The 27,344-nt window shown below is 36.3% G+C and overlaps 3 protein-coding genes and 1 pseudogene across 3 annotated transcripts; all 4 read right to left on the bottom strand.

The window, feature by feature from the left end:
* Positions 1–1,763: 1,763 nt before the first annotated feature.
* Positions 1,764–2,687, bottom strand: LOC125361558 (olfactory receptor 8K3-like). Its single transcript, XM_048360090.1, has one exon. It carries the CDS (start codon positions 2,685–2,687, stop codon positions 1,764–1,766), a length of 924 nt encoding a protein of 307 aa, XP_048216047.1.
* Positions 2,688–7,101: 4,414 nt separating this feature from the next.
* Positions 7,102–8,025, bottom strand: LOC125361547 (olfactory receptor 8K3-like). Its single transcript, XM_048360076.1, has one exon. The coding sequence runs from the start codon at positions 8,023–8,025 to the stop codon at positions 7,102–7,104; it is 924 nt and encodes a 307-aa protein (XP_048216033.1).
* Positions 8,026–13,385: 5,360 nt separating this feature from the next.
* LOC125361477 lies at positions 13,386–14,328 on the bottom strand (annotated as a pseudogene).
* A 7,566-nt stretch (positions 14,329–21,894) lies between these two features.
* LOC125361626 (olfactory receptor 8J3-like) lies at positions 21,895–22,842 on the bottom strand. Its single transcript, XM_048360192.1, has one exon. The coding sequence runs from the start codon at positions 22,840–22,842 to the stop codon at positions 21,895–21,897; it is 948 nt and encodes a 315-aa protein (XP_048216149.1).
* Between the last annotated feature and the right edge of the window lie 4,502 nt (positions 22,843–27,344).

Genomic DNA, 27,344 nt, shown 5'->3' with positions numbered 1-27,344 from the left:
ATTGCATTCAGGCAATCACAGTATTCTTAGAGACCAGACACAGAATCTGGACTTGCGCAGCTCCCTGTGTTTCCTAGAGCATTGGCAGAGAAAGCCATTTGGTCCAGTCTCCCAGGACATGTCAGGAAAACATCTTGATTTCTGTTATACAAATGTGACTGGAAACAAAGTTGTTTGAAATGTTCAAGATGAGTAAGGCTGTAAAGACTGAAAGCAGATTCCTGATTGCCCAGGATTTAAGGTGACAGCATTCACAGGAAGCAAGAGTTAACACCAACTCCACCACAGATGTTTGGTTTTTAATGAAGTGACAAAACTATGGTGATTATTGACAAAATGTGATTATGGACACAGCCATTCCATCTTACACTTGGGTGAATTCAATGGCATATGAATTAAATTTCAATGATTCCTATCAAATAAAATAAAAGGAGAAAAGCCATTAGTATCATCGATATTACATTTTTATTAATATTATTTCATATAATTATGTATAGTAATATTATTACATATTTGATATTAATATTGCATCTGAAATAAAAGGAAAATGTATTCATAATGCACTCATCAAGAGGTAGAATGTTTCATGTTTATTAAATACACATTGCTTGTGGGTGAAGGATGGGAGGGAAAAACTAAGAGAGAAGAGTGATAGTGTCCAAAAAGAAATGTACTCTTTACTTGTCTTATGTAACTGTATCTCCTCTGTGTATCACCCTAATAACAATTTTTTTAAAAATCTAAAAAGTACACATTGTATCTTTATGTTGAGAAAAATACGTAAATTGTAATGACTGCAAATAATATTGACAACATCTTTTAGTGTGAATATTTATGTCCTTTATTTTGGAAACATGATCTTGCGTGAGGTCCCTTTGGGGAAGTGAAACAATAAATCTATGAGTAGGTGATGTTTTAGTGCCAAAATTATCTATACCAGAAGAAAAACTTTAGTTATTACTTCCTTTATTCTAGAGAGATGAATTTCTATGGCTGAGTAGTAAAACCTTCATTTTTTTGCATGATTCAAGGAGATACAGTTTGGTTAAAAGCAATTTTGTTATCATTTCATAAGTATATGTTAGTGTGTTCGTTCAGACTTTCATAAAGCCATAGAAAATGCTTTGTTTCATATAAATGAGGAACTTAGTTGTAAGTGCAGGCAATACAAACTTTCTGCTCAGATCTGATGCAGTAGGAAGAGCAAGATATCACAGACCCTTGTGAAGAACTTGCCCTCCTTATTTTGTGGTGTGCCATTCACAAGTACTTGAAATTACAATGTATCTCCCTCCAATCGTAGCACTGTCATGATTTCCTGTTTTGACCAGAGAAATCCAGGGATTCCCCCAAGTGTCCTTTCCTCCTAGTTTCTTCTTCTGCTTAACAGAAACTTGGAGTGAGACTGCCACCTTATGACTAAACAGAAGTAACACAGGTAAAACCAGAATCTGGGGAAGTTTTCCTCTGTGCTTTTTCTTGCCCATAACAGGGGTATTACTGTTCTTGACACACAGTTGTCTCAGCTTGGGAAGTATGGTTTATTTTGCTTTGGTTTACAATGAAGAGCATCTTATGGTAACTTGTTTCAGAATACAATTGTTCTTCAAAATTTTTAAAAAAAATATTTGAGGTCAAGTCTTGCCAAAAAGATGAATGTGTTTTGCTTACCATTTATAAGACATTCACACAGAGGAAAGTCTGATGTCCATAACATAATTGATAACAATACAGTTACTTGTAAATTTCAGTAAACAAATGTTTCAGAGGATTTTCCACAGCCTATCAAGAGCAGATTTGACATCTTTGTTCCTCAAGCTATAAATCAAGGGATTCAACATGGGGATGACCAGGGTGTAAAAGAGGGAAGCCACCTTATCAGTGTCAAAAGAGTGACTGGACTTGGGCTGCACATACATAAAGATCAATGTCCCATAGAAGACTATGACCACAGTCAGATGAGACCCACAGGTGGAAAGAGCTTTGTGCCTGCCTTCCACAGAGTTCATCTTAAAAATGGCTATGAGGATGAGCAGGTAAGAAAAAAGAATCACTGCAAGAGATGAAACCAAATTAATCCCTGCAGAGATCAAAATGATGATTTCAATTTCATGGGTGTTTGAGCAGAGCAAAGATATCAAGGGGAGGCTGTCACAAAAATGACTGACAACCTTGTAGCCACAGAAGTGTAAATTAAAGATTTTTACGGTGATGAGAAGAGACAGAAAAATACTATAGAGATAGGGGATTGCCACTAACACTCCACACACCCTCTGTGACATGATGACAGTGTATAGCAGGGGTTTGCAGATGGCCACATAGCGGTCGTAGGACATGGCAGACAGAATAAATGATTCACAAATGATGAACGCAAGAAAGAAAGCCAACTGTGTAGCACAGAGATTACGGGCAATTGTGTTTTGGTCCACAACAAAATTGACCAACATTTTGGGTCCCACGGCTGTAGAATAACCAAGGTCAGTGAAGGACAGGTGTCTGAGGAAAAAGTACATTGGTGACTGCAGCCTGGAGTCCACTGTGGTGAGGATGATCATGCCCAAGTTGCCCACCATGGAGACCAAGTAGATGACGAGGAACAGAACGAACAATGGTGCCTGCAGCTCAGGACGATCTGTGATGCCCATCAGGATGAATTCAGTCACCACTGTGAGGTTGTGTGTCTCCATCCAGGATTGTTAGAAAACCTATTCTGAATAAAGACATCACATTCCATAGATTTCTGGTGTTATTATCATCTGAGACTCTTTTAGGATGCAAAGTAAATGTAAGGAAACATATCCAAAGTGTCCCATGAAATAGACTTATAAATAAGTCCCTTTAAAAATGCATAACTAGGCTGGGAATGTGGCCTTGTGTTAGAGTGCTTGCCTAACACACATGAAGTTCGATTCCATAGCACCACATATACAGAAAAGGGTGCAAGTGGCACTGTGTCTTAAGTGGTATAGTGCTAACCTTGTGCAAAAAGGAGCTCAGGGACAGTGCTCAGGCCCTAAGTTCAAACCATAGGACTGGCAAAAAAAAAAAGCATAACTAGAACTAGACATACAGACAGAGTTTTACTCAGCAACAACCACTCCCCATGGCTATGGGTATATTTTTTGTTGCAAGAGATATGGGTTGATATTAGAACCTATAGGTTAGAGTAAGTTAAACAGGGACACTTCCTTCTGGGTCCAGCATCTTCTCAAAATGTCAATGAAGAAATATTAATAAGACAGGAAGAAGGACTTATATGTAAACAGGCAAACAGATAAAAAATGATAGGTAGATAATGTGACAGATAAATACATAGATATCTATCTATATATAAACATCTATAATAAATTGATATAAGTACGTGAAACAGAAATTGAAACAATGTTCCAACTTTTATGCTTATGCATAACTATTATACTGTTCTTTGGAGTTTTCTTCTTATCAGTCTACATAAAAGCTATCTCAGAGTGGCATTTTCACATACATTTATTTAAAGGACTCAATACTTGCTATTTATAATCCCCTCCAAAATTAATTTAACATAAAATACATCTTTTAAACCATGATGATTCTTCTTCTCAATTTTGGCTTCTGTGAGAGATAAATCATTTACATAAAATTTCGTACCTTTTAAGTAATACTGGGGTATATATTGGAAGCTTTAGCAAGGATTTATTTTGAAAAATCAGTGTTAAAGTAGGAAATGAGAGAAATATTTCCAGCTCCCTTTGCAAAAAAAATGGGAGTTAACTTCTCAGCCATAATGATTTTCTTTCTTTTTATTGTTTTGTACAGATACTTACAAGACTTTAGAGGTCTGTGCATAAGATAATACTAACATACTAATGTAAGAAGAAGAATGAAAAACCTGTTTCTGATTGGCATTGTTAAGCACCATTAGAGAAGCTCGAATACAACTAGAAACTGAGTTTCTCTCACAAATGACACGACCATTCTGTCTCTTACCTCTAATGTAGTTTCTCCATTGACTCTGGATAGAGTACTACATGATTTAGTTAGTAAAAATTTATGGAATTGCTTTAAAAAAATCTTGAGACTTAAAATTCCCTGAGGAAATGATAAGCAATGGGTTGGTTATCCCAAAAGTAATTAAAAGTAAACAGACTGACTGGATGTTGTTCATTAATTGTCGCCAAGTTATTAGCAAGGGTATCAATAAGAACCCATTAGGAATACAGAACCTGCAAAATACACATACACACATATATTCGTGTATATGAGTGCCCTAAAAATGTAAAATACAGCTAGGAACTATTGGCTCGCATCTGCAGTCCTAATCATACAGGAGGCTGAGATCTGAGGGTCATGGTTCAAAACCAGCCCAGGGAGGAAAGCCTGTGAGACTCTTATCTCCAATCAATCATCAAAAACCTGGAAGGGAACTGTGGCTCAAGTAGTAGAGTGCTAGCCTTGAGGAAAAGGTCAAGAACAGCACCTAGACCCTGATTTCAAGCCCAGGACTGGCATCAAAACAAAAGCAAAGCAAAAAACAAACAAACAAAAAAACAAAAGAAATGTCTTTTTACCTATGTGAATATATGTGTGCTTGTTTACATATATATGTATGTTACATGTGCATATACATGTATGTTTTATATACATTTGTATTATTATTTATAGCTCACACATTTATGAAAGCCGAGAAATCCTGCATTTATCTAGTAGATGTTGTCTCAGGAAAGCCTCTGTCCAATTCCAGACTAAGCCTAAACTTTTGAGGCCCAGAGCAATCTATATCCTAGAGTGAAGCAAAGCCTGAGGAACTTGAGAAAGATGGATGTCTCAGTTTGAGTGGAGAAAATGCTTCTCTCTCTGTTTTTTTTGCCCATTATTGACAGAAGTAGTGAAATTTGCCTGTTTGTCTATGTAGTTAGAGCCATGTCTACTTCATATCATTTGAAGTATTACGATTATGCACATAGACACTTCTTATTATATCTTCTTGATTAATTTATTGTTTTATCATTACTGAATGACTATTTCCTCCTGTAATACTTTGTACTTAAGGAAAAAATTGCTATGAAAATTACCACACTGCCTTTCTTTTGCCTGGTATTAGCATATTTTCATTTATTTTTATTTTAAAAAGATAACCAAAAAATGTAGTGGTGCACATCAGTAATTGTGGCAGTTAGAAGATGGAGACAAGCGAGGGTATCTACAGTGTGAGGCCAGCCTAGGTCATGTAGTAAATTCCAGGCTAGCCCAATTTATACAGTGAAACCTTTTTTCCTCCTCCCCCTTCCCCTCCCCTTCCTGTAGTAATAGTACGGAGATTGCTCTCCTGATCTCATGCTTACTAAGCACTTGCTTTATTATTTGAACGATTCCTCCAGCCTTCTTGTTCTTAGTTTCTGTTTCAGGGTCTCACACTAATACACAGTCAGCTTCTTCCTTTTACTGATCTGGGATTAGAGACATGTGCTACTACGTGAAGCTTGGAGAGAGGGAACACGTGGTTCAGAGCAGAGTCAGTGATAGATAAGATCTCATTAACTTTTTTCTCATGCTGACGTCCCACACCAATTTCTCATCTCCACGTTTTGAACAGTAGGATACATGTGTGTGCCACCATATCTGAAATTCTTTGATTCTTCAGATGTGTGGATAAAACATCTGTTGAAAGATTGAGGACAATTCTCATCAACTATAGACCATTTTACATTTCACTTATTTTTAGTACATTCTTGAACATACTAGCTGTCTATTCTCTTAAGATTCTCCAGTTCAGGATGTTAATATGTGTTATGTAGTGTTCTGGTTGTTGTTGTTTTTCAATTTGTGATATTCAGTCTGGATATTATTGAGACAGGAAGGAAGTTAGTATCACAGGAGTTACTTCATTTGCTTTGCATATCTCAGGGAAATTGTACTTTGATATGTAGTGTCAAGGTTTTCGATAAAAAGTAACATCATATAAGTTACAATTTTGTTTTATTTTATTTTGTGTTTTATTTTAATCTTTTTTTCTTGTTTTATTGGGAGGAAAATCCCAGCTTCTATACTTTCTCTAAGTTGATAGCAAGACAACAAACTTGATCACTCAGTATGTACTAAGGTAAGCTCTCAACACAACTCTTCCATTTCTTTTAAATAATACCCGTTCCTTATCATATCTCTTACACTTACATCATGATGAAGATATAGTATTTAACTTTAAACAAAATAACAAGATTATGAGGGCAGGGGACATAGTCCAGACAGTATAGTAACTTAATTTTTTTAAATTCATTGTAGAGGTGATGGACAGGGGTGTTACAGTGATGTATGTAAGGTAATGAATATATTTCTTTGTAAACATTGTTATCGCTCCCTCATTTTCTTCCAATTATCACTCCCTGTCCTACTTACCCACAAGCTGTAAAGCTCATTTCAAACATAGTGTCTAAGGAGTATTACATTAATTCATCCTTTATCCTATTGTTTTTGTGATTCTCTTTCCCTTCCATGGATCAGATAAGCTTACAGACAAGACAAAGTGTATAGAAAACTCTAACAGAAAAAAATAGAAATAATTTCAAGAATGCCTTGTTTCCAGCTCTTGGAGTTCATTTTAATATGCTTCATTATATATGGTCCTATGCACCTAGGGGTTGGGCTATGGTAATCCTCTGCTAAGAATATTGTAGACATATTATAGTTATTACAAATGAGTGAAACCATGAGTTCTAACCCTATTACAGCCAAAAAAGGGTGAAGAGGACGAGGAGGAAGATGGGGAGGAGGAGAAAGTGAAGGAGGAGGAGGAAGGGAAGGTGGAAGTGGTGCTCTCTATGTACAGGGCATCCACACAGAGAAACATCTGATTATTATATTATAATAAAAATAATATTGCGGGCTGGGGATATAGCCTAGTGGCAAGAGTGCCTGCCTCGGATACACGAGGCTCTAGGTTCGATTCCCCAGCACCACATATACAGAAAACGGCCAGAAGTGGCGCTGTGGCTCAAGTGGCAGAGTGCTAGCCTTGAGCGGGAAGAAGCCAGGGACAGTGCTCAGGCCCTGAGTCCAAGGCCCAGGACTGGCCAAAAAAAAAAATATAATAATAATAATATTGCCTGTAAATTTCAGTAAAATGTTTCATAGGATTTTCCACAGCCTATCTAGAGCAGATTTGACATCTTTGTTCCTCAAGCTATAAATCAAGGGATTCAACATGGGGATGACCAGGGTGTAAAAGATGGAAGCCACCTTATCAGTGTCAAAAGAGTGACTGGACTTGGGCTGCACATACATAAAGATCAATGTCCCATAGAAGACTGTGACCACAGTCAGATGAGACCCACAGGTGGAAAGAGCTTTGTGCCTGCCTTCCACAGAGTTCATCTTAAAAATGGCTATGAGGATGAGCAGGTAAGAAAAAAGAATCACTGCAAGAGATGAAACCAAATTAAACCCTGCAGAGATCAAAATGATGATTTCAATTTCATGGGTGTTTGAGCAGAGCAAAGATATCAAGGGGAGGCTGTCACAAAAATGACTGACAACCTTGTAGCCACAGAAGTGTAAATTAAAGATTTTTACGGTGATGAGAAGAGACAGAAAAATACTATAGAGATAGGGGATTGCCACTAACACTCCACACACCCTCTGTGACATGATGACAGTGTAGAGCAGAGGTTTGCAGATGGCCACATAGCGGTCATAGGACATGGCAGACAGGATGAAAAGCTCACAAATGATGAACACAAGATAGAAAGTCAACTGTGTAGCACAGAGTTTATGGGTAATTGTATTTTGGTCCACAACAAAATTGACCAACATTTTGGGTCCCACGGCTGTAGAATATCCAAGGTCAGTGAGGGACAGGTGTCTGAGGAAAAAATACATTGGTGTCTGCAGCCTGGAGTCCATTGTGGTGAGAATGACCATGCCCAAGTTGCCCACCATGGAGACCAAGTAGATGACGAGGAACAGAACGAACAATGGTGCCTGCAGCTCAGGACGATCTGTGATGCCCATCAGGATGAATTCAGTCACCACTGTGAGGTTGTGTGTCTCCATCCAGGATTGTTAGAAAACCTATTCTGAATAAAGACATCCTCATATTCAATGGATTTCTGGTATTATTATTATCTGTTATTCTTTTGAATAGGTAAAGAAAATGTAAATGAAATGTGTCCAAACCGTCCCATTTGTCTCCATTTATTTTTTCATGTTTGGAACACTGATTTTTTAAATTTAAGTTTGATGTAAGGGTTATTTCAGAGTGGTTACATTTACATAAGTAAAGTAATGAGTACATTTCTTGTCGAATATAATTGCCCCCTCCCTTGTTTTTTCCTTTTGCCTCCCCTTGCCTGCCTACCAAGTTGTAAAGTTCATTTCCAACATAAGTGTCTTGTGTGTATCACTGTTGCATTGGTTCACCTTTGTCCTTTGACTCTCCATTTTATTATTCCCCTTTCCTTCTCCTAATCAGATAACTGGGTACCAAAATCAAACACAATGACAACATGGGGTAACCCAAATCCTATGGTTTTCTGGAAAATAAAGTCTCAGGAAAGCCTGTGAACTATTCCAGACCAAACCTAAAATTTTTAAGAACCACAGCAACTATGTCCTGGAATGAAGTGAAAGCCTGAGGAACTTGAGACCTCTGTATGTCCACATTTGAGCAGAGAGAGCAGTTTCTCTTCCTTGACCTTTTGTGCTCTCATGGGGTCCTAAGTGGTTTTAATTGATGTCTACTATAATTAAAATAGACTAGTTTCTTTATCAATCGACTGATTCAAATAGTAACTTTTAGAAACTCTACTCATAGTCAGATGAAGAAACCATGCTTATTAACTATCTGTGAATGACTTAGCCCACTCAAATAAAGTTAAGCTCCTCCAGTCCACTTCCTATCAAATTGTCAACCATACACAACTCCTTACATGACTGTAGCTCTGAATTCAGGCATGATTCTACCAACATAATTTAACCATCCTATTTATTTATTTATTTATCTTAGTATATTAAAAGCCAAATTTAAGTATTTTTATTTGACTGATTGGAAGTAGAACCATCTTTTTTGTTTCCACATTAACCTAATTCTATTATTTCCATAGTCATTATTCAATCATACTTCTACTGCTCTTATAATATACTTTTGTTTTGTCCTTACTGTTATTGTAGAGTTGATATACGAAGCGGTTAGTTTCATGAATCTGGTAGTGAGTAATAAGTACATTTCTTTTGAAACCTTGTGTTACTCTCTCCAAGTCTTTCCTTACCATCCTTATCCATAATATATCTGGTTCATTTTGTACATAGTGGCTATTGAGTATCATTGTTATATTTGCTCATCCTTGTTCCACCTTTTCTGTGTTCTCTTTACCCTTGCAAAAACAAATTCACAAGCAAAAGGAAAAGAAAACAAATGAATGATGTTGTACTATTTGTAAAGAAATTGGATGACTTGGAAAAATTTGTATTAAATGAGGTAATCCATAGCCAAAGAAACTAGTTTGCCTGGTTTCACTCATTTGTAGTACTAGAATGTGCTTATAAATCTACAAGTAAACACACTGAATGACTAAAGTCAATAAATAACACTGGGACATGATAAATTATACAAGATCCTTACTCATTAACATACAGAGTCCAAAGGAGGCTATGCCTAGGAGTGGTGGGCAAAGGCTCAATAGCTTCATACACATAATCACATAAGATAATATTTTATGAACCAGTCCTATTTATAATAAACTTCTTTCTTAAAGAAGAGATTAATGACAATCCCTCCAGTGATTTTAGTCTTAATTGACATTCCATATATAATGTACTATGATATAAAATTAACAATAGTAACTTATTTTGTAATTGGATAACATCACTACATAAACCATCTAAATGCAGTGTATCACTGGAGATATGTAAGCTAAAGGTAAATGTAACTGAAAAGATAACATGATGAAAGTCACCAAAGACTTTTACTGGCAGTGGGTGAAAAGATGGTCACAATATATTCATATTCTGCAAAATGTATCCTATCACTTGATTGCAAAACACATCTTTGAAACTTGTTCTTACAGCCTTAATCAGATGACCAGTTTAGAATCACAAATAATACTTTGCTCTGACAAGAATATCAAACTGAATTACAGAGAGGTTACAGTTTCATAGGTTAGGCATTGGATACATTTCAACTCATGGGGGGAATGAGGGAGGAGAGATTCTTATCTTCCATTATTTACCAGAAAGCGGGGAGTAGAGGTGTTGCTCAAGTGGTGGAGATCTAGAGCTCAGGCTTTGAGTTCAAGCCCTAGGACCAGCACACACACCACCACCACCAACAACAACAACAACAGCAACAACAAAATCTCTTCAGGTTAATCTCCAGAGTCCAAAACACTTACCAGATTTCTGATTAATGTTTTGATTGGTCCAGAAATTCAACTCATGAGAATTTATTTAAATAACTACAAACTATGATACACTAAAGCCAACATTACTGCCTCTTGCAGTACTGTTCACCACAGCCAAGGTATTAAGTCAGCCTAGATACCCCTTGTAGAGGAATGGATCAATAAAATGTGATATATATATATATATATATATATGTATGTATATGAATATTAGTTACCTATCTTAAAGAACCAAGTATGTATCATTTGCAAAGAAATGAAAGGACCTGGAAAAAAAGTCAAGTTACCTGAAGTTAGTCAGGTCTAGAGACACAAGGATACACATATGGAGCCTAGAGTTTTTCTATACACATATGAGCAAACGTTTCAAGGTGGTATGTAAGAGCTTTAACTGAAGTGATAACTGAAGTATGGTAGATCCAGGGATTAATTCACAGTTTGAATCCTTCACAAGGGTAACTCACAGCCCAACAAAATAAATACCAGGAAAAGAAGATTGTGATCAAGGGGAGGGGAGTAGATGAATGAAGAGAGGAAGGGAGGGGGAAATACAGTCATAAAATTTAATGCAGATTCTACAAGATAAAGAAAATTGAGGGAAGAAGTGGGTTGAAAGGAATGGGTGAGAATAATGGAAGGGGTTATATTAATCAAGATTCATTGTATGTATTAACTGTTTCATTTCATACAACCCTCCTATATAAATACTAAAAGATAAAATAAATTTTTTAAGGAAGGAAAAAAAGTTGAAGGCTCACGCTTTCTGATTTCAAAAGTTAATGCCAGCCATGGTAATTAAACAAGGATGAACTTACAAAAAGAGAAGACTTTCTTTCAATAGACTGGAATATATACTGTAGCTGCTGGGATTCTATGAAAGGTGACAAAACAGGTACAGCAAATCTACTCACCTTTACCAAAGAGCCTTCCTATGTTCTCCATGTTTCTTAACTCCATAAGAACAATTTATGAGATAATTTACTCCCTTGAGACTTCTCCCTGAGAGTGGAACATAATTTGCTAATTATTCCTGAGTATCATAAAGCTCAAATGGGATATCTGCTAATTGCAAAGTGATATTTACGTTCTTACATTAGGAAGGTTCTCTGAGATAACTTTGCACAACTGAGAACAAAACATTGTACTCATGGGATGTGTTATTTTTATGTAGATTTTTTTTATTATTTCATGGCAGTGGATACAATGTTAAAATGCTTACTGGGCTGGGAATATGGCTTAGTGGTGGAGTGTTTGCCTAGCATGCATGAAACCCTAGTTTCAATTCCTCAGTACCACATAAACAGAAAAAGCTGGAAGTGGTGCTGTGGCTCAAGTGGTAGAGTGCTAGCTTTGTGCAAGCCATTCAGGAATAGTGCTCAGACCCTGAGGTCAAGCCCCAAGACCTGCCAAAAATACCCAACAGCTTACTATTTGTTGTTACATCATTGAAACACTCACAAAAGAAGATGAAGTACATGTGTAGATATTTTATTCTTATCTTTACAGAGATTTAATTTCATTACTGATGTAGAATGTACATTAAAATTCAAACATTGTATGTATTTTAAACAAGCAACACTTCTATTTTACAGGAATCCAGATGTAGTAACAGCATCCTCAAAAGAGAACATTCCAGAAGAGTCCATCATTTTCTGCTCTTCCATAAACTCTCTGTCTTGTACATAAAAAATGAACAACTGCTGTTCTGATTTTCAACAGCTTTATTTTCAGCTAATGAAAACATTAAATTAGTTGTTTTATTTTGTAGCATGGGAACTGAAACATATGCAATGTGTATTGATCAAATCAGAATAGTTTGCATTTTAAAATAATTTTACTATCTTCATATGAAACTTGCAGATGATTTGGGGTACACTGTGATGTTTCAATATATCCATGTGTACCAAAGAAATCAGGTGAATTAACTTTATTTTTAGAGCTCTCAAGCTCATCTCTTACAATTATTCATTACATCTTTAATAGGTAATTGTGAACTATAGTCATGCTCAACATGGTATAGTTTTAATTCTTAGTTCAACATGATTATTATTATACAGATAAGCTACTTTTTTGTCAAATTTGATTATCTTTTATTATCTGAACAAGAGAGTTCCATTTGGAAATGTCCATTTGTGCATACAATGAACCTTGATCAGACTCATTCCCTCCATCACCATCCCTATCTCATTTTTATAATGTTACATAGGGAAAACGTGCAGCACATGTCTTTCTGAGTCTGGCTTATTTGTCTCTTATATGGTGTCATTCCCATTACATCCATTTTTCCTGCATACAGTATGATTTCTTTCATTACAGATGAATATCCCATTGTGTACATCTTCCATGATTCTTTGTCTACTCAACAGTGATGGGTACTTAGACTGATTAGATGACTGTTGGTTGTTGTGAATATTGTCACAAAAATCAGCATGGGTCTGTCTGCAGGTTCCATTACTGTCTGTTGCCTATGATTCCTTCATGTATATACAGGAATTGTGGTATAGCAGGATCAAATGGTGTTTCCATTTTAAGTTGCTTTGTTTTGTTTGTGAAAAACCTCAACTATGAATTATTCTTTGCTTAGTGTTTATGCAGTACATAAAACACTAAGTTAAATAGCTCCTAAATATCATCATGCAATGGGATGTACATGGGAATTTAAATGGTGTGTGAGACACAAAAATTGTTCTTTACAACCTATGGATGCATGCAACAACAATGACAGCAAAAGATCTAATGGGACCCACACACTCGAAGGTACCCCTTCAATTGTCACATAGACATTTGGCAATGTAAGAATCAGTGACCCAAAGTTTATACATTTACACTGAATTAGAAGACAAACCAAGATGAATTCCTAAAGGACAATCAGTACTTAAATATCTATAGTTTGAAAACCAAGAAAATACTTCTACTTTCCTATGCGTCTTTAGCATAGGGCTTTGTAAGGCATAATATATATGATAAACCTTTGTCCTTCATGTCATTTATTGTATAATGATTGTATATGGCATTTTAAATAGAAGGTTTGCACAGATTTTTCCACATTCTGTGCAAAGGCACCTTTGACCTCTTGGTTCCTCAAGCTGTAGATAATGGGATTCAGCATGGGGATCACCAGGGTGTAAAACACAGATGCCATTTTATCAGTCTCGAAGGAGTGACTGGATTTGGGCTGCACGTACATAAAGAACAGAGTTCCATATAATACCACTACCACTGTTAAGTGAGACCCACAGGTAGAGAAAGCCTTATTCCTGCCTTCTGCAGAATTCATCCTAAGGATGGCCACAAGGATGAGAATATATGACACAAGTACTATTGTCAGGGATGACACCAAATTGAAGGCTGAAAATATCAATATGATCAATTCCACATCACGCGTGCTTGAGCAAATCAAAGTAAGCAGGGGGAGACTGTCACAATAGAAATGACTAATAACATTAGAGCCACAGAAGGAGGAAATGAAAATTTTGATGGTGGTTATCAGTGAGAGAAAAGCACTGTAGAGATAAGGGATGGCTACCAGTGTGCAGCATACCTTTGGGGACATGATGATGGTATAGAGCAGAGGGTTGCAGATGGCCACGTAGCGATCATAGGCCATGGCGGACAGAACAAAAATCTCACTAATAATGAAAAAGTTGAAAAAAGTTAGCTGTGTGGCACACCAGTTGTAGGAGATTGTGTTCTGCTTGGCTACAAAATTTACCAACATTTTGGGTCCCACAGCTGTTGAGTAACCAAAATCAATGAAAGCCAGGTGTCTGAGAAAGAAGTACATGGGCTTTTGTAGCCTGGAGTCCACCTTAGTGAGGATGACCATGCCCACATTGCCAAGCACTGACATCACATAGATGACGAGGAACAGTGCAAAGAAAGGAGCCTGCAGGTCAGGGCGGTCTGTGACTCCCATGAGGATGAAATCTTTGGGTGCAGTGAGATTCCCCTTCTCCATCCCGACCTGGGAGGAAACTTCCTGTGAGAACAATCATCAGCAGCAACTAGATTTCAAGAGGTGACACTTATTACAATTTTAGCATTCAAGAATTATGTGTAAGTACGATGAATGCTGATAAGTCAATGTTTTCTGATACAAAGTCATTTGATTATTTTTCTGTTGTTACCTTTAAGTAGTTGTGCATAGGAGCTATCAGTGTTATCACTTTCAATATTCTTACCAATTGCTGGCCTACCCACTCATTCTTTCACTCCCCTTAACTTTGTAGGACATACATTAGATTCAGGTCTGCATTTCTCCCCTTTCTCCCCTTCATCCCTCTACTTCTTTCCCCATAATGCTCATTACAAATAAATACATCCTGGTGTTTTATTTCGATGAACTTTGATTTTGCCTAAGAAATTACATTATTTGTGATTGCCCTTGAATCTACCATATTTCAGTTAATGTGGCTGTATATACATCTGCATACCACCAAATGTATCTACATATTAGTTTGTAAGCCAAATCGAGCTTCTAGATATAAGGGAAGACACACATTCTTTGTCCTTCAGGTCCTGAAATGACTCAGTTCCATTTTAGAACCTAGAAGCAAACTAAGAAATCATTCAAACATGCAGGGTATAGCAGGCAGTCTACTTCATGCCACTCACAGATTGCTGATAAGAGGTAGATGTAGTTCAATTTATCATTAGAAAACGTTCTGACCTAGATGAAGAATTCTCATTTTTCTAGTGTTTTTCATTGATATCTAATTTGTTAAAACATTCCACTTTTGCCCTTTGACATTTTTGTACATATTTTTAAATTTTATTTTATTGTCTTTAAACTGTCGTACAAAGATTGCAATTCAGAATATCAGTTTATTAATAAAATGCATCTTTATCAGTGTTGCCCCTTCTATCATCCCACCTCATGATTTTAGCATCAATTGTTTGTATAAACAGAGGGTCATTTTGACATGTTCGTATATGTATTCATTGTATCTTGATCAGACTGACCTCTACATCACTCTTCATTTCCCTCTCCCCTTCTCCAAATACATATTTTCACACATTCACCAGGACCAATTAAAGAGTGAATATGGATGGTATTGAAATTCTATTTCTTACCTCTGCAACTTCTGTAGCAATCTGCGAACAAAACCCTCACTTGAGAAGTTTGTCTTACTTTCTTGTCCTCATAAACCTACAGATCTTATATGTTTAAGATTTAACTGTAAGTCCAGTATGCTTTTTTGTACTATAAAATTAACAGAAAAATAATAATTTAGTTGGGTTGTTGGAATCCTTAATACTCCCCCTTTTACACAACAATGACAGCAATGAGAACCAACTACTTACAACTGAGGCAAATCTCTTAAATATGACACATGTGAGGCAAATCTCTTAAATATGACACATGAGCAAAAGCATAATTTAGGACTACAAAGTTTTTAAGGATTTGCAAGTTCATCAAAACTGAAAGCAAGTTACATACATTTAATTTATGACTTTCCTTGGGTGGCCTTCACTGACATTTATTTTCCTTTTAATTCTTTCGTACCCTAATGAGAAATATCCTAGGAGATAATTTCCAGCTCTTGAATAGCACCATCTCTATGGAAGCAACTGGAAATTAAATGTTTAAATCGAAGAGGCAAGGACATTCCACTATTGTGGTGCGATTAGTATACATCCACATGTTTACTATTCTTTTTGAGCTTTGCTATCAATTGCAATTGCAAATATTGTCCTACTGAACTTCCTGTCTCCCAAACTCATCATTTAGTCTAAAGTCTTGGTAGATTGTTTTTGACATGCTCAATTTTACCTGGTGAGTATTTTGTTTTTTGCCTGAGATTTAAAAGTAAGTGCAGCAAAGCCTTGACATTTAAGGCATCAATGTATAATATGCTATGTATTAATGTATAATACTCTACTGATAGGAGATGGAAATCAGTGGGTAATGCTCAACTTTCCTTTTTTATTTTCCTTGAAATAATTCCTAGACAGGCTCAGTCTGTCATCATAAGACATTTAAAATGTGTTTATCCCAGGTTAGGGGTCAGAGTATATTATTCTTGGTGGCTTGGTTCATTGTATTTCCTTCTCAATTTTCTCCTTTATGCTTGCTTGGAATAGCCTTTCAACTAAACACCATATATTCAAGTGCCCTTTTCAGGGACTTCTCTTAAAGAAATTTACACCATGTCAAATTCTTCCTTATACAACAGTAGGAGAGCACAAATACCTACAATATAGTATGAAAACAAGAGAAATTCTATTACTTGAATGGAAATTATAGTGCATCACAGAATCCCTATGAGAGAACTATTTATATTAGAATCATTTTTACTTACATAGCACTGGTATTGCACACCTGAACAACAAAATCTTTAGACAGTATTTTTGGTGGAGAATTCCAGAACAGGTTCAGCTGTCTCAAAATTCATTCTTTAGAAACCCAGGAGAGTACAGAAATAATAGAAAATGGAAACAGGGTCCCTTACTTCCATGAATGAATAGAGTAACAGTGTGAAAATACTGTTGCTAAGGAAAATAAAGTGACAGAAATGCTACAAAGTATGGTACAGGATCCAAAGTTTATCGTGAATGACTCTAACTCTGCATGTAGTTTCAATAAGCAAGAAAAATGATATACTATAAAAATTATATACCTCTTTTATACTCAGAGTCAGTCTCTGGAAAAAAAAACAAACCACTGGATAAATGTAATTTCCAGTTCTAACCTAACATAAGAAATAAGTCCTTGTTCTCCTTTAGAGCTACTAACCTGACTGCTATAAGGTGAATTTATGAATGCCTCCTTTTTCTGAAGCATTCTTCTGGGGGCATGAATGCAATTTCTAAATTATTCCCAAGGCACCTGAGAACAAGCAATGATGCCCCTGGGTATTTGCTTACTATTAGGGCAATCTTTAATTTCTCTCTGGAGGAGGAGGAATTCTTTCATACTCATTCCTCATTTCAATTACCCTAAATCAAATATCTGGATTTCATTATAATATTTGTTTGGGATATGGTTTATTCACCTACAAATATAGTTACCACAACATTCAACATTTCGTGCAATTGCTTCCTTAGATCAAATTTTTATGTGTGTGTATGTTGACTCTGGAGCTTGAACTCAGGGCGTGGATGCTGTCCCTGAGCTTTTCTGTTTTCAAGGCTAGTGCCCTACCACTTGAGACAGAGCTCCACTTCTGGCTTTTTTCTTTGTGGGGGGAGGGGGAGGTGCTTAATTGGAGATAAGAGGCTTTCCTGCCTGGGTTGGTTTCAAACTATGGTCCTCAGATATCAGCTTTCTGATTAGCTAGGATTATGGACATGAGCCAACAGAGCCCAGTTTATACCAAGTTTTATGGCAGTGGACACTAAATTGGCTTTTAAACTTGTCCTGCAGTTAATTTTAAATATGTAGAGTGTGTAAAAATTACAAATCTGTCTCTTGTTTTCTTTTAATGCTAAGTGGCACTGGCTCCTGGCATCAGACTCACAATAAGCCATTTTTCTCTGTAGTATCTTGCACCATATTGATGCCCTATGTGTTTCTTTGTGCTAGACCTTGTATATTATAATTGTTGAGCAAATATTGATGATAGGTTGAAAAAAGTCATGAGACAAGAAGTTAACTGCCAAAATGTTATTGTAACAGAAGAATATAAGGAGATATGTATTGCCATATTTGGATACAAGGTGATCAAGAAACACATTTTGTCTTTATGCTGTGGCTAATACCCATAGTCCCCAGTTACTTGATAGGCAAAGGTTTGGATGATTGTTGTTTACAAAAACAAAAAGAAACCTCAGTAAGGTTCCATTTCACACAATAAAGCAAAGTGACTTGAGCAGTCTCAAAGCCCTATTCAAAAAGTGACTCTAGCAAAAAGGGAAAGGGAATAATGCAACTGTCTTCCTAGCATGAGCTCTGATGACTGTGAAACCCAAGGAAAAGTGTAGCCTCCCAATAGGGCTTGTAAAATTTCAGTCTTAGAGTTACTCTTAGCTTCTATAACTCCATTTTGCTGACTCCATGCTACAGGGCTGCACCCCCACCTGTGGGACTAGTTCCTGGTAGCTTGATATTTAAAAATATGTGTAGCCCTTATTCCTCTCCGTATGTAGGTAGCAACCATAGTAGTAGTTACAGAAATGTCATGGCGACTGTCAGGTTGGTTCCCTTATGATTGAGTATTGGACTGTTTTATCCTGCTCATGCTTACTCAGTTGATATTAGGGGAACATGGTAACAGTTGTTAAAATAAAGTTGATATTAAGTCAGTATGACCATGAAATTCTGCTTCTGTGAATGGCTTGCTTAACCCAATTGACTTGCTCTACCCCTTGCATTAACCCCTTGCGTCTGTGCTAAGTGACCACCTGCTATAGAATGCATAGCTTCTACCTTTAAAAATCCAGGCCTGTGGTGGCTCATGGCTGTTCTCTACCATCCTAATGGTGGAGAGCAGATGCTGTACAGCTAAATAAAGACTCCTAGCCTGATTGACCGAGTGCTGGTGACTTTCTTGTTGTAGGTGTGAATCCCGGGTGGCCTGGATACTGCAATGACAATCCCTAATGCTGCCAAAAAGTGAAAGTTACAAGAAGAAATGTTGTAAATTTTTCTTAATACAAAATATCCTACTTCTGTGATTAATAAATCATATTAATGAATGTAATCAATGAATCCATACACTTAATATTGTGGTTGTATAAGGCATTTATAACCTTTATCTACCTTTGCAGTATATGATATATAGTATTTTTAATCAGCTGGGTGCCAGTGGCTCTTGTCTGTAATCCTAACCACTTAGAAGGCTGAAATCTGAGGGTCATATTTGATGCTAGCCTAGCAGGAAAGTCCTTGGGGATCTTATCTCCAATTAATCATCCAAAAGTCAGAAGTGGACTGCAGTTTAAGTACTAGAGTGAGTCACTTGAGTAATAAAACTCAGGAATGGGGCCCAGGCAGTGAATTGAAGCCTCATAACTCCCCCCTGAATTTAGTTATTAGAAATCCAATTTGATTACTCTAGCTCAAGTTGCTTTGTTAGGATAGTTTGAAACAAGTAGATATTTATAATTTCTCATTTCAGTAAACCCAAATTCCTATATATACATATTTATGAATATATATGATATATAGTGAGATGAAATAAAGAATTCTCTTTCATAGTAAATGTATAAACAAAACTTCTCTATCCTTGACAATAAGATCAGACCTATTAATCATTGGTTCTGTTTTTCTAATTGTTGGTCTTGCCTAGTTGTTGGAGTTTGACTAACTACATCTGATAAAAGTATGGCACTATGTTGAAAATGAACTATACAATTTGTGGAGGAGGGTTTTCAGCAGGGAAAAGAGAAAAAAGTATGGCAAGAGTTAAGTGAGGGTGCATACGTAAACATGCATCACTGTGGAACACTTGGAAAAGATGATTTTATTCACTTAATGCATTGTAAAGATTGTGTGTGTGTGTGTGTGTTTGTGCATTGTGAAAGCTTAAGTTCATTTGTACGCTAGAAAGTCATAGGACCCAACAGGTGCTCAGGAAAATGATTTGGTGTCATGCCCAAGTTGAAGGGCTTGGAGATTCCCTGGAAAGTTGCTGTAAGTGTTGTTAAGAGTGAAGAAGCTGGAATCTGACGTCCACAGATATCTTGTGAAGCACTGGATGCACTCACTCCCTTAGGAACAATGGAGCTTGTCAACAATGTCTTCCTGATTTGTCACTTTCATCCCATCTGGACCTCCCATCTGTTACTAGATGACACACATGGGTAGGGAGTGGCTTTCCCCTATTATTGTTATTCAGTATGGCATTAATTTCTGCAAGCATCTGCCTACACTCACTCAAATTGTGCTTTACTAATCTCTTAGGAATGCTCCAATACCATGAAGGACAATCAAGATTTGCCATCACAATGTTACTCCACATGGAAAAACAAATTGCCTCAAGTGATTATATTAAGGATGCTGCAATTAGCAAGTTTTCATGAATTACTTATGTCTGTCAACCCATAATCACAAAGGAAGAAGTACAAAAGAAGATTACATTCAGAGAAAATTATTTTAAAAGAAAGATATCAGTCATAGATTTGTACTCTGGAAATAGAGCTAGGAAAATAGCTCTGGGCAATCTCTAAAGGAAGGGAAAAAATGCAAACAGGACAACAGATATCTCATGGGCTTCCAGGAAGAAGAGAGTTCTGATATATACCACACACATAAAAAGTAAAATACTTAATTATTAAAACTATGAAACTATTGCTGGTGTTGTCTCCAGTCCAGGAATCCCAATCATTGGGATATATAATTTGCTTTCACATGTTCTGCTTATGTTTGAGTAGATAAGAAATGGACTCATTGACTGTAGCACCTTAGTTCCTGAATGTGATTAACTCATGACTCCCCGGGTCCCAAATGTATCTTCTTCCTTTACCTCATATGTCAGTGCTTTTCTTTTTCACTCCAGCTTTAAATATTACTAATAGCACAGATTTGGTAAGATACTGGGCACACATTTTTTTTCACCCCTCTGGAATAGTTGTGTGAGCATGTGGTGAGACTTTAAGGATAGCTGGGCCTTCCTTTTTTTTTTTTTTTTTTTTTTGTGTGTGTGTGTGTTTTGTTTTATTTTCGCTAGTCAAATAACATTTAACTCTAAATCATACCAAACAAAAATACTAGAAGATATGAGGTTTAATATTATGCTTTCATAACAAATATTTTAATACAACCAATTTACTAGGAGGTGCTAAAATTGCCCAGAAGAAAGTTAAAATGGTAATACAGATTGATTCTGATCATAATACTTTATATGCATGTATGAAGATACAATGATAAAACCCACTAACATTGGCTTAAATCAGAGAGTAGGAGAAAGATTAATACAGTGAACTAAATGAAAGTACATTTGATGTATCCGCATGTGTAATTGTATGGTCATTTAAAACAAAAAATAAGGGTGATGTTTTTGTTTGTTTTGGTTGAGCATTAGCACATTCCTTTATGTCAGTGAGCTTAGCAAGAGACATGAGAAAACAGAATATTTTTTTCTCTTCACATTAGCATGTTTGCCACATGTCCTAGCTCCATATGAATTTAACATTGTTGTCTGGTATGTATGCTCCCCTAAAAGTAATTTTTTCCGATGCACATTGTCTCTTTAAGAATAAGATAAAGTGATTCCTTAGAAATTCAAAATCTTTCAATAAGATGCTATAAGAAGAAAATGACATTTATAATGGCTGAATAAGAGATGATTTGGAAGGAGAAGGTTCTGAGCTTTGATATCTACCAAGAAATGACTCTCTCACACCTGCACCACCTGCTACCAGGCTTTAGAAAGTGTAAAAGCCATTTGACATATTATATGTTAAACATACCACTTCCACAATTTATTATGTGTATGTGTTGCTTTCTTTTCTGGGATAAAATCAATTAATTTTTTGCCAAAGGGAATTAACGAATTACTCACCAGGCATTGCCACATCTTTCATGAACAGTATTTTAAGGAAGAGAACTAATCCTTTTAACAAATTACTTACAATTTTCAATTTACATTGGTTTGCATGAATGGCAGGGATTCTTCAGAAATGTTGTCAAAGCATACTTCACATCCTTGTTCCTTAGGCTGTAAATCACAGGGTTCAGCATGGGTATCAATAAGGTGTAGAAGACAGAGGCCATTTTATCCGTGTCTAAGGAGTGGTTGGTCCTTGGCTGCAGGTACATGAAAAGAAGAGTGCCGTAGAAAATCGTGACGGCCATTATGTGAGAACCGCAGGTGGAGAAGGCTTTCTTCCTCCCTTCCGATGACCGTATCCTCAATATGGCAAGGATAATATTAAAGTAGGATATTAGAACAATAATCATGGAGAAAAACAAGTTCGTCCCCGAGAAGATAAACACGGCTGTTTCTGGAATATAGGTATCCGAACAGGACAACGCTAACAAAGGGATGTCGTCACAGTAGAAATGGTTGATGACGTTGGAGGCACAGTAGGACACAGAGAACACGCAAGAGGTAACTACCACCGCGGTAAACAGGCCGTAGAGGTACGTGAGAGACACCAGCAGGATGCACACCTGCCTGGACACCACCACCATGTACATCAGAGGGTTGCAAATGGCCACGTAGCGGTCATAGGCCATCACAGCCAGCATGAAGATCTCAGCCACAATGAAAACCTGGAAGCCTCCCAACTGGGTGGCGCATTCGTAGTAGGAGGTGCTTTTCTTAGTTACTAAGAAGTTGATCAGCATTTTAGGGGCAATGACAGTAGCGTCCCCAAGGTTGATGATGGCCAGGTGTCGGAGAAAGAAGTACATGGGGGTCTGAAGCCGAGGATTAACGCTGGTGAGGGTGATGATGCCTAAATTTCCCATCACTGTGAGCCCATAGATGACAAGGAAGACCAGAAAAAGGGGGATTTGCAGTTCTGCAAGCCCTGAAATCCCCATTAGGATAAACTCGGTCACATGGGTATGATTCCTAGAAGCCATTTATGTGGTTGTATTCATCTTATAAAGAGAAAAATTCACAAAATGATCAAGAAATGACCATCTTTTAGATGTTGCACTTAGGTGTTTCATTAAAAAATCAGTTTCCTTGGTCAACGTAGATTTCAAATATGGCTTTTTCTCCCCATCTTTTCAGAAGCCTCAGAAACACAAAGGAGACAACCAAGTTAATTAGAATTGCTTGGTTTTGACATTCTACACATGCACTGCTGGGCACTTTGTAAAGTTCATATATATATTTCAGAATTGTATTTATTAATATTTTCAGGAATGAGTAAGTTGTAAAATATTTGGCACATAGAAATGTGTGTGTGGGGGCTGGGGATATGGCCTAGTGGCAACAGTGCCTGCCTCGGATACACGAGGCCCTAGGTTCGATTCCCCAGCACCACATATACAGAAAAAAACGGCCAGAAGCAGTGCTGTGGCTCAAGTGGCAGAGTGCTAGCCTTGAGCGGGAAGAAGCCAGGGACAGTGCTCAGGCCCTGAGTCCAAGGCCCAGGACTGGCAAAAAAAAAAAAAAAAAGAAATGTGTGTGTGTGTGTGTGTGTGTGTGTGTGTGTGTGTGTGTGTGTGTTGTGTGTACCCACTGATAAAAGAGAATGTCTTTTGGGGCTGACAAGTCAATGTGAATTCTCATCATCCTATTCTCAGCTTCCACTGTCATTCTGTCAAAATCATGTCTATCATCACTCCTAGAGAATTTCAGTATTTGTGAGAAATGTTGTTGATACCCTGAAATTTTCTTTTTTCATTTCTGTCACACCTTCTTAGTTATCAGCAGACCTACAACTCAATATTTAACCTTGACAGCATCTCTCAGAAACTCTTAATCCTTTTTATTCTCATTTCTTTTGCCAAATAAGCCAGTTCTTCCTATTTTGCTCTCCTGTCCTTACTCAAACTCCTCCTATTTTCTTCTAAAACTCCTTCCTATCTATTCAATTCAGAATTATTCCAGTTCCCCTTAAATCAACTAAGGCATGTTTCAATTCATTTTATTTTACATTTAGCATTTTGGTTTGTTGTTGTTCTTGTGGTTGCCAGTGGTAAGGCTTGAATTTAGGGCCTGAGCACAGTTCCTGAGCTTTCTTTTTGCTAAAAGCTAATATAACTTGATCCAGATCTTCACTTTCAAAGCTCTTTAACTTTTTAAAAATTTATAATTAGTATTATTTACCTTTCTTGTCTACTTCCAAAAATATGACAGGGTGAATAAGGATGTAATAAAAAATTAAATCTTAATGATTTAAAAATTAAATTTTATTTGTATAAGATGTGGTGTTTTTTTCTTTTAATTTTCATTCTTAGGGATAAACCCAGGGCCCTTTGCACAAGAAACAAGCACTCCTCCTCTGAGCTTCTCCCTAAGCCCTTGGGATTTGTCTTAATTTTCTTAAACGTGTCATTTTCGGGACAAAAAATTAATCTTTTAATATAAATTTGAGAGTTTACCAAATAAATAAAGACTCACAACTGCAGTAATACTTTCAACTTATAGTTTTTCACCCTGAATAATGCAAAAATAAATTTTAAAAATTCTCATTTGTTATTCATTTTAAGTGACTTTATGAGCCTTTCTCAGAAACCTCAAAGCAAGCATTTCAGAGTCATTTGAGAAACTTCCTTTCTGAGGGTAAAGCCTCTGCTAAGACTTTCATCAGTTCCAAACCAGAAAAAGAATATCCTTTTACATTCTATGGTGGGCTACAGTGAGAAATACATCTGTCTCATTTATCAACAGGGACGCTGGGCGAAGTCAACTTCCCCATCATCATCGCCATCCTTGCCACACACTGTCAGTAGATACTTGAGTCACAAGAAAGGAAGGCACAGGCTTGTAGTCCAGAGTTTGATTTGAAAAGAAAAACATTCATATAGACTTACAGTTTACATTTAGACATAGACATAAGAAAAAGTATCTTCTGTAGCCTACCTGTACATACAGAGGTCTGCTGAGGTGCACCATTGAGGCAGCTGCACAAAGCAAGGGGACGGGTTTTATGTGCTCATGTCCCTGAAGAGCTTCATGCTGATTTGTTGTGGACCCAAGTCCCTGAGCACAGAAATAAGTTTTCCAGGTAAATTTGATTCCAGAGGGAAAGAAAGACAACTGAAAAATAGTATATACATTATGCAAGGCCCCTCTCCAAATTTCACAATGAGTAAAATGTGAAGATTGCCTAGGACTTTTTTAAATGGTTATGTTGAATAACATAGTATATGTATTGAATAAAACACATGTATACAACATATTATTTCTGCATTTAATATAGATGTATGTAATATACATGGATGTATTAAACATTTTACATATGAATTGGGATATAATACATTTAATGTCTAATGTATATTATGTACATGTATGTATAACACAAATAATATGTATATAGGTATAAAACATATCTGTATATAATTAGCATGTATTATATGGGTATATTAATATATCATATGTCTATTATATTCCACCATACATGTAGATGATAAATTATGGCTTTAATTAACTTATAGTGCATATTTCATACAATAAAGATAAATTATTAGCTTGACAACTGATACAAAATAGAAGGATGTATAATTCTACTCTACCCTCACTTTCGACCATTTATTCCCCTCCTGACCCCCTTCCCCCAAGTTGTGTAATTTATTTTCAACATGTTGTATACTGAATATCACTGCTGGATTATTTCATCCTTTTACAAAGTAGCAGGTGTCCATTTTTTCTCATATTTTTATTTTACTTTTAAAGTTTTTTAATTAATTTATTGTCAAAGTGACGTACAGTGGGGTTAGTTTCATAAGTAAGGCAGTGAGTACATTTCTTACGGAAGATGTTACCTCCTCCCTCATTTTCTCCTTTTTCCCCCTAACCAATTCTATCCCTTGCCCAACCCTCCGAGTTGTACAGTTGGTTTACAGCATATCGTCTTATAAATATTAGTTTGTATTTTACCCTTTGTCTCTTCATTTTGATTTTTAAAAATTTTGTAAAGTAAGAACTTCTTTTCTTGTACTGGGGTTTGAATCCATAGTCTCATGCTTACTAGGCAGGTACTCTGTCTTGTGAGTTTATTTTTGTTGGGAGATACATTCTCACTAAATTTCTCCAATTCTTGTCTTAAAGTTGCAATTCTTCGGCGTCAATCCCCAGTGTAGCAGTTATTAGAGTATCTTAACCATACTGGCTTTCCTGTACATTTTTGACTTCTGATATTTCTTGGAAAGAAATCTTGTAAAAGATTTATAATAAAAGTAACCAGTGTTGCTTGACTGCTTTGAATTAGTACAGTGGTTTTAAGAACCACACCTTTCAATGTGTGTTAGAAATATTTTCTCTTAAAATATTTCCTTGTGTTTTATAAATATAATATCTGCACTGTGAACAATTCCAATGTGCAGTGCAGAATTGTAAATGTAAGTATAAAGTTTACCACAGAAATCTAGAACATTGATTCTTCATAGTTGAGACTTCATGTCTGTTTACTAGCAACACCCCATTGGCTCCAACTTTCAGCTCAGAGTGCCCACAATATCACTTTCTGATTTAATAAGATTGAATATCAATATATCTCAAGTATTTGATACATTATAATATTTGTGTATATAATATGTATTCCAGATAATGTACTGGGATATGTCAATATCTTGTATATTATATGGCCATAAATATTATGGAAGAGTTTTGGCAACTGACAATATTTTGAAAATGCATATTTATTTAATTACATTGGCTAACTGTCATGCATTATGGTGAAAGAAATTTGTTCTCAACAAAGTAGATGATAAGCATTTTTAATAAGTTTGTATGATTCTACTACAGAAGTCTAATTCTGTAAATTTATTTTTTTCTCACAATGGATGCTCTGGGGCTCAAATAATATTAACATATTTAGCTAGACATTATTCCCTGATTTTGTTAATTATGCAAACTCGTGAAATATTTCCAATGTATTTTTCTAAATGTCCGTAACTGATTAAGTCCTTCAGCAGAGTGGAAATGTTTCCTTTCCTTTGTCTCAATAAAATTTTAAATTTTATGAGCATCTTAGAATACTTGGTATATTGATGAAGATTGTATCCTCACCTAGGAGGAGCTAACAATGGGTTTTGTTCTTGTTAGGAGAGTGTAATAAAAGCACACAACAATTCACCTTCATGAAAAAGCCCAATTGCAATCCTTAGGAGTGTAAGCATATTATCATTAGTGCCAACCACAGGCTGTGACTGAGTTGGAATGAACTCACAATGACGCTGTGGAAAATGGTTAGGGCTTATGGAAATTATTCATGTAAACAGTATTTATTTTTTTAAAAAATCCCTTGCATAATGTATTCTATTCAAATCAGGTGAAACTATAAAATTATTTAAAACATAAACCATGGGAGTCAAATAAAATATGATTAGCATAGAATCATAGAATAGAACAAGATATATTGTAACACTAATTATTACACCACAGGGGCACATGTATATGTGTTACATAT

The sequence above is a fragment of the Perognathus longimembris genome, chromosome 13, assembly GCF_023159225.1.
Source record: "Perognathus longimembris pacificus isolate PPM17 chromosome 13, ASM2315922v1, whole genome shotgun sequence".
In the NCBI taxonomy this organism is placed as follows: Eukaryota; Metazoa; Chordata; class Mammalia; order Rodentia; family Heteromyidae; genus Perognathus; species Perognathus longimembris.
Note: the sequence above shows the minus strand (reverse complement) of the source record. Positions and strands in the feature narration are given on the sequence as shown.